At 36.7% G+C, this 9037-nt stretch overlaps 1 protein-coding gene across 1 annotated transcript in view; it reads left to right on the forward strand.

Annotated features, from left to right (window-relative positions):
* LOC127651439 (VPS10 domain-containing receptor SorCS1-like) overlaps positions 1-8434 on the forward strand; it is a 225766-nt gene extending 217332 nt beyond the window's left edge. The window contains exons 25-27 of the mRNA XM_052137260.1: positions 80-185; positions 7408-7574; positions 7882-8434. Coding sequence (XP_051993220.1) covers positions 80-185; positions 7408-7574; positions 7882-7946 — 338 coding nt within the window. The 3' untranslated portion in view covers positions 7947-8434. The remainder of the gene's footprint in view (positions 1-79; positions 186-7407; positions 7575-7881) is intronic.
* Positions 8435-9037: the final 603 nt, after the last annotated feature.

Below are 9037 nucleotides of genomic sequence, written 5' to 3' on the forward strand. Positions count from 1 at the left end.
TCCTTTAAATGAAGGTTGAAAACACACAAGACTTTAAAACTAGACTTTTGTTTTCTGTTTTATTTTTCCCTTCATCTAGCACCTCTAGTGGACACAAGTGAGAACTACAGTGGCTCAGCTATGCTCATGCTCCTCTCTGTGGTTGTGGTGGGTTTAGCTGTGTTCCTCATCTATAAATTCAAAAGGTACTGGTATCCATTTTTAAAACCTGAAACTGAAGGTTTTAATGTTTTTGAATGTTTCATATTAGCAGGTAGTTGGACTCATAAGTCTTCATAACATTTGAAGAATCTGTTTTTCTTTCTTTTTTATTATAAGAGATGTCATAGAAATTGCATTTTTATTTTATACTACCCTAAAGAAGCTATTTAACTTGTACAGTCAGCCAGTTGTTATCTCAAAATAAACCCTGACAGGGTGATCAGCGAAACAGAGGACATTATCCCACTTATTATACTGCTACTAAGCACATAATATCTAAATGGACATGAAATATTGATTTGCATTGAAATTATGTTATTATGTGAGAATAAATAAATCGCTGAACAGCTGAAATCCACCTCTGGTTTGCGTCGGAGTTCTGTTGGTGTTTATTTTGTAACTAATGACCTTCTAACTCCTCATTATTCAGCCTATTACAAGGCCACTTGCCAAATAAATACACAAATCAGCCAAAACATTAAAACCACCTGCCTAATAGTGTGTAGGTCCCCCTCATGCCACCAAAAACAGCGCCAACACTTTTTTCCTACCACAACTGTTCAGAGCGGTTATCTGTGTTACCATAGACTTTGTCTGTAAGAACCAATCTGGCCATTCTCTGTTGACCTCTCTCATCAACAAGACATGTCTGTCCATAGAAATGCCCTTCACTGGATGTTTTTTGTTTCTGGCACTATTCAGAGTAAATTCTAGAGACTGTTGTATGTGAAAATCTCAGGAGATCAGCGGTTACAGAAATACTCAAACCAGCTGTCTGGCACCAACAATCATCTAATGCAATTATCTAATCAGCCAATTGTGTGGCTGCAGTGCAGTGCATAAAATCAGTCAGATACGGGTCAGGAGCTTCTGTTAATGTTCACATCAACCATCAGAATGGTGAAAAATGTGATCTCAGTGATATTGACCTTGGCATAATTGTTGGTGCCAGATGGGCTGGTTTGAATATTTCTGTAACTGCTGATCTCCTGAGATTTTCACACACAACAGTCTTTAGAATTTACTCAGAATGGTGCCAAAAACAAAAAACATCCAGTGAGCGGCAGTTCTGCAAAATGAAACGCCTTGTTGATGAGAGAGGTCAACAGAGAATGGCCAGACTGGTTCGAACTGACAAAGTCTACAGTAACTCAGATAACCGCTCTGTAATTGTGTGGTGAGAAGAATAGCATCTCAAAATGCTATTCTGAGATGCGGGTTGGCACTGTTTTGGCAGCACGAGGGGGACCTACACAATATTAAGCAGGTGGTTATAATTTTGTGGCTGATCGGTGTAAATAAATTGACATAACATTTTTATTTGAGTTGAAATAATTTTATTAGTGATCCGATAAGCAGGAAAGATGACTCGCAATACCCGGAGGTGTGGTCTGATACATCTTAATCCCTGGATGTGCGGTTGTTACTCAGAGATATCAAACCACTAGATGGTGCCATTGACCAACCAGAATAGGGTATTCCAGAGTGCCATGTAACAATTACATGCACAAAATGTTGTCTTGTTTTATATACTTATTGTAAATCTGTTACGCAGCTTCCCAAGGGCAGTGTGAAATTAAAAGCAAAATGTTGTAATATTTGATTGCACTTATGTTTAAAAAATAAATAAATACTAAACTTCTTATTGATTCTGCAAGGGGTACTTCGAATGATACATGTCCTAACCTCATGCATTTTCAAATTCAATATCTAAACTGTAAGTTGATTTGGGTCAATTAAGCTCTCTAGAAAGTTTAAAACAAATTAACCCTTGTGAGTTGGATACTATAAACCACTGACCAGATATGTTGAGTGGTGATTTAACACCTTTGCTCTCACAGAGCCTTCAGTATTTTTGTCTAAGCGCTCATAACAAATGAGAAATGTCAGCCAGTGCACAGACACCATCAATATTTAGCCCTTTCAGTTTTTCAAGTTGACCTTTGTGAAATGTTAAATGATTGCACCGGTTCTATAACTGAGTCTAGAGAGAAAAGGGCAAGAGAGGTCAATAAGACAAGATCTGGAGACAGGAGAAAGACACAAGAGGAGATGCTGTACAAACTAAACGTGCCAAATATTTTGACATCATTTTCTCACCTTCATGTTGTTTCAAACCCATGAAAATCCATGAAACACACAAAAAAAGAGATGTTTATAAGAACGTATAGGTCACACTTTTACATGCAATTGCAATGAATGGGGACTGGAGCTTTTAAGCTTAAAAAAGTAAATGGTCTGCACTTATATAGCGCCTTTTTTTAACTTTAGAGGTTACCAAAGCGCTTTACACTGTGTCCCAATCACCCATTCACACTCACATTCACACACCAATGGCGGCAGAGCTGCCATGCAAGGTGCTAGCCTGCCATTGGGAGCAACTTGGGGTTCAGTGTCTTGCCAAAGGACACTTCGGAATGTGGAGTCATGTGGGCCAGGAATCGAACCGCCAACCCTGCGATTAGCGGCCGACCCGCTCTATCACCTGAGCCACAGCGAATTATACGCTATGAAAAAAGGCTTACATTCAAATTATTATTTTGCCAGATATCTTGTTTTAGCTTTCATTGGTGAGTGCATAGAAAAGTAGAAAATATTGAATTAATTGTTCGTACAGTTTTTGTGAAGCGAATAGAATGATTCTTTGAAAAGACCTAAATCAGACATTGCTACTTCTCTTATGAACGCACAATGAGTTTGGATAGATGTCATGATTTGCAATAACTAATTACTTAAAATCTGATGACTTAAGAAGATACGGAATATGAAGCAAATTTGATATTAAATTAAGTCAAAGTATAATTAAGCAAAACATTTGCATTTATGGTACTTTTGAATCCTTTTTGAAGCTTGAAGCACCAGTTCTTTATTTTGATTGTATGTAAAACATGCTAGACATTTTTGTTTGTGAAAGAAAGTAAGCCATGCATCTTTGGAACGACATAAGGGTGAGTAAGTTATGTCAGCGTTTACATTTTTTTGGGTGAACTTTTAATTTACAGTAAGTTCTAAAAAAGTCACACTGCTGATGTACATAGAACAGAACTTAAAGGAGCTCTGCTTAATTAGACTATTAGATCACATCTTAATGAGCAGTCCGTTTGGGTTCAGTTTCCTTCCTGCAAATTCCCTCTCCAGTTGCATTTAGAGCTATAAATTAGCTTTTATATTCTCAAAGGCAATGTAGAGCATAAGTTCTATTCTAGTTTTTGCTTATGTGACACTCTCCGTAATGATGCAGGCAAAGACGATAAAATCATCTCTCCTAAGGGAAGCCTCGGTTCACCCCATGTAAAAAAATAAATACATTAATAAATAAATAAATAAATAAATCAACTCAGAAGTGAACATTTTTACACTGAGGTAATTCTTCCACATCCGACTGCATCTCATTACACATTTTTCCCTGGGGCAAATCCCAGACCTCACCATATAAACGCAGTATTCGGCACTCAAAAACTATAAGCACAAGTTCCCTGTGATAAACGAGCCAAATGATGTGAATTACAATGCTGATAATATTAATGCTAATGATAATGTTTTGGCTTAGAATTTTCTCCTTACCCCTATATCCATAAGGAGATTTGGAATTTGAAATGAACTGACAGGAAGTGGAATAAACTGAACTGCATTTCAAAGACATACATAAAATATAATTACAGAATTTTGACTAGAAATGCTTATTTACTCCCTGATATGTACAAACGGTATGTTTAGGTCGCAATGCATCCAAAGAGAGATGCTCCAGATGTGTTCATCAGATGCATGTGTGCATTAACCCATCCTTAGAGAAGCCCTTATAATCTGTCTCGGACTGATTGATGAATTTGATAATGAAATGGATTACTGTGAACTGTTGGGCAATGTCTGGCTTATGTTCAATAATGTGGAAATTAGCAATATATTGCCTTCTAAAGCCACTTTTTGTATTATTTGAATTATAATTATCTGAATTATAATTTTGTATAATATATATTTTATTTGTAATTATTTAAATATAACTATTTATAATAATTTTATTATTACATATATAATTATTTGTGGGGCTCTTCCAGCAAATATTTATATATGCGATTAATTGCAATTAATTTGAATAATTAATTGATTGACAGCCCTGATATATATATATATATATATATATATATATATATATATATATATATATATATATATATATGGGTTGGGAGGGTTCCTTTTTAAATGTATTCCGCTACAGATTACAGAATACATTATTAGAATACAGTTATTCACGTTAAATGTATTTAGTTACTGCCCAAACCTGTATGTATATATATATATATATATATATATATATATACAGTGGCCTCCACTAATATTGGCAACCTTGGTAAATATGAGCAAAGAAGGCTGTAAAAAACAAATCTGTCTTTATTTGTTATCCTTTTGATCTTTCATTCAAAATATTCACAAAAAATATATTGTCTAATGGATATCAAACAATTGCAATCACAATTAAGATTAATTAAAAAAAAATTTTGTCAAATATATTTGTGACACAATTATTGGCACCCTTTTATTCAGTACTTTGTGCAACCTCCCTTTGCCAAGATAACATCTCTGAGTCATCTCCTATTGTTATGAATCAGACGAGGGCTGACGAGGAGTGAGGATCTAAATGCAGTTCTTTTTAATGAAGGAACAAACGGTGAACAGGACAACTAAAAATAAAACAACACAGGGAACAAACAAAAAATCCACGAGGGGAAAACAAAGTATAAACATGAAAAACATGAAAAACATCCACGAAGGGCACGGGCAGGAACACAATCAAGGACAACCATAACATTTAACGACCGACAATGAATGAACAAACAACAGGGCTTAAATACAGAAGGAATGATGATTAAATTACAAACAGGTGAGAACAATGACACTGGCAGTGATATTGTGGGAAGTGTAGTTCGGAAGGGCAGGGTATTGTGGGAAGTGTAGTTCGGAATTGGTGACAGAGGAGAAACACAGAGCAGACAACAGGGGATTGTGATACCTATAATGCCTAATGTGGTTGGAGAACACATGGCAAGGGATCTAAAACCATTCCTCATTACAGAATCTCTCCAGATCCTTCAAATTCCAAGGTCCACGCTGGTGGACTTTCCTCTTTAGTTCACTCCACAGGTTTTTTAAGGGGTTCAGGTCAGGGGACTGGGATGGCCATGGCAGAACTTTGATTTTGTGGTCAGTGAACCATTTTTGTGTTGATTTTGATGTGTGTTTTGGATCATTGTCCTGCTGGAAGATCAAACTAGGGCCCATTGTAAGCTTTCTGGCAGCACCCGTCTCAGGTGTTTGCTGCCAAAAAGCTCTATTTTTGTTTCATCTGACCATAGAACCCAGTCCCATTTGAAGTTTCAGTAGTGTCTGCCAAACTGAAGATGCTTGAGTTTGATGTTGGATGAGAGAGGAGGTTTTTTTTTCTTGAAACCCTCTCAAACAACTTGTGGTGATGAAGGTGATTTTTCTTTTTGACTTTCTGGCTTAAAGACCCAACTAATTTCAGCAATTCTCCAGCTGTGATCCTTGAAGAATTTTTGTCCACTCGAACCATCCTCCTCACCATGTGTGGAGACAATATAGACACACGTCCCCTTCCAGGCTGAATCTTAGATTCTCCAGTTGATTGAAAGTTCTTAATTATTGTCCTGATGGTGGAAATGGGCATTTTCAATGTTTTAGCTATTTTCTTATAGCCACTTCCCATGTTGTGAAGCTCAACAACCTTTTGCCGTACATCATAACTTTATTATTTTAAAAGTCATCCATTGTCTTACCCATTTTGATGGATGACTAAGGGAATTTGACTAGTGTGTTACATTATATTTATACCCTTGCGAAACAGGAAGCCATGACCGAACAATTTAATGTTCCTGGTCACTCAGGTGTACTAAATTTTTTTTCAATATGAATGGTAATATACTCCAGATATATTTTACTAATAATAATTTCTAGAGGTGCCAATAATTGTGGCAACTGTGTTTTGGATAAAAATATTTCTTTAATTCTGCAATGTTTTTATTTTTTATTTAATTTGTATTTTTTTCCCTCCTTTCAATAATTTTACTTCATGTATATTACACAGTATATATACTTATCTAACAGCTCATATAATTTATTATATCAGTTTACCTTATAACATACATGTGGCAGGGCGGAGGGCGGGGCAGGGTTGTGGTTATACATACCCGGTCCCTTATCAGGCTAATTAAGTCTCAGAGAGGGATAAAGGCCGCCAATGTAAGGGGGGTTAAGATGGGCAAGGAGGAGGCGAGAACCGGCTTGTCAATATAAATTATAATAAACTTAAACAAATGACAAAAACACACATTACAGACATGTCCGTAAACTATCTCTCTCTCGTCGCACCACCGTCTGTCATTGGCCTTTATCCCTCTTTGAGGCTTAATTAGCCTGATAAGGGACCGGGTGTGTATAATCACAACCTGGCCCCGCCCTCTGCCCTGCCACAATACAGTATATAGTTTATTATATAAATTATATATACAGTGTTTCTGGATATGATTCATACGTTGTGTGAAACATGAAGTGTATTAAAAAAAATACTTAGGGGGGCCTGGGTAGCTCAGCGAGTATTGACTCTGACTACCACCCCTGGATTCGCAAATTCGAATCCAGGGTGTGCTGTGTGACCCCAGCCAGGTCTCCTATCCAACCAAATTGGCCCGGTTGCTAGGGAGGGTAGAGTCAAATGGAGTAACCTCCTCGTGGTCGCGATTAGTGGTCCTCGCTCTCAATGGGGTGCGTGGTTAGTTGAGAGTGCGTGGAGAGTAGCATGAGCCTCCACATGCTGGGAGTCTCCTCGGTGTCATGCACAACGAGCCACGCGATAAGATGCGTGAACTGATGGTCTCAGAAGCGGAGGCAACTGAGACTTGCCCGGACTGAGGTTAGTAACCGTGCCACCATGAGGACCTACAAAGTAGTGGGAATTGGACATTCCAAATTGGGAAAAGGGAGAAAAAACAAAACAACAACACTTTAAGCAGTAAAAATGATTTATTTAACTTTATTATTATTTAATTGTAATTAAATTCCATGTCAAATAACGCCTGGAATATAATGATAGCTACCTCAATTAAAATTCAGGAACTGAATGGCCCACAACCCTGCTTCCTATAGAGTCAAGCATTTGTCTTGCCCGTGTCTCACTGTAAATCTTTTCTCAAGGAAGATCCCAGGCCTCAACATCTATGCAACGATGCAGGACGAAAAAGAACAAGAAATGATCCAGAGTCCAGTGTCTCCCGCAGACAGCACACCCAGCTGCAGTTCTCAAAGAGAGCTGCTCACTTCACTGGAACCTCTGGACACAGAGCCCAATACTCAGACCATCGGTGAGTTCCGCTCAACACCGTGTCTGCAGTTACTGGGACCTCTGGAGACAGAACACAACATAGAGCCCCTCAGCGCACACTACTGATGCTTTTACACTTAGGTCTTAAATTCTTTACTACTCAACTGGTACTGTGTTTGGTTTACCATACTCCCTACAACATTGAAGTTTCAGACTTTAGTAACGCTGTGACTTGTATATGCTATAAATTCCAAATCAATGCACATGATCTCTGTTTGCATAATTTTTACCATCCCATCTTAGTCTTAAGACACTGATGCATTATTTCTGTTTCACTCTTTTCCCAGAATGCATCAAACCTCATCCATGTGTCAAATTCTCATCGGATCTTCCTACATTCATTGACGTTTGAACTCTGGTCTCCGTCATGTCGAGGACTTGCGGACACAAAGGTTTCAAGCTTTATTCAGTACTTGTGCATGTTGGACATTAACTTTACTGTGCTCTGTGAATACTAGAACAAACTTTGTACAGGTTTTTATAATGTCTGTATATTCAATACGAGAACTCTTTTTGAAGTTGTTCATTTATAAAGATTGCCAGTGTGTACAGAGTTAGAGGGAAAGGCCAGCATGTCCAAGAGTGGAAACAGGAAATTATTCTTGGTTTCTCTTAAGTGTCTTTTTTTATTTCTATCAGTGGTGGTACAGTTTTTATGAGAGTAAAACATGGGTGTGTGACATTTTAAGGGTGTTTTATGTCAAACTGCAAAATTATTAATGATTATTGTAAAATAAAATACAAAAACATTAGTAATATAATATTAATGGTATCACTTTAAAATAAGGTTGTATTTGTTAACATTAATGCCATAGGTAACATGAAATAACAATGAACAACGTTTACCGCATTTGTTAATCATGGTTAATGTTAATTTATATATATATATATATATATATATATATATATATATATATATATATATATATATATATATATATTATATAAAAATGGAGGTTACAGTGAGGCACAGTGGAAGTGGATGGGGCCAATTTTTGGAGGGTTTAACGGCAGAAATGTGAAGCTTATCATTTTATGAAAGCACTTACATTAATTCAAGTATTATTTGACCTTTAAAGTTGTGGAAATAATTGTATCACACTAAAATCAAGTTTACATGCATATTGTTTATGTGTTGTCACTATACTTTTGAAACAGTGAGTATTTTAATGTTAAAAAATTGGCCCCCATTCACTTCCATTGTAAGTGCCTCACTGGAAACCAGATTCTTTTTTTTTTTTTTTAAGAAAAGGAGGGGAAGTCAAAATAGTTTTTTTTGCGGTAATCAATATTATGCGACAGATGCTGCCAATTAGGCTTTACTTGTATTGAACCCAGCATATTCCTTTAATGTAGACAATATGGACAATTTGTTTTTGTTTTTTTTTTGTATTTTGAGTCTGGTGTCTCAAAACCCTGCCCATACCAATACTTAAAATTTGT

The sequence above is a fragment of the Xyrauchen texanus genome, chromosome 11 (genome assembly GCF_025860055.1).
Source record: "Xyrauchen texanus isolate HMW12.3.18 chromosome 11, RBS_HiC_50CHRs, whole genome shotgun sequence".
Lineage (NCBI taxonomy): Eukaryota > Metazoa > Chordata > Actinopteri > Cypriniformes > Catostomidae > Xyrauchen > Xyrauchen texanus.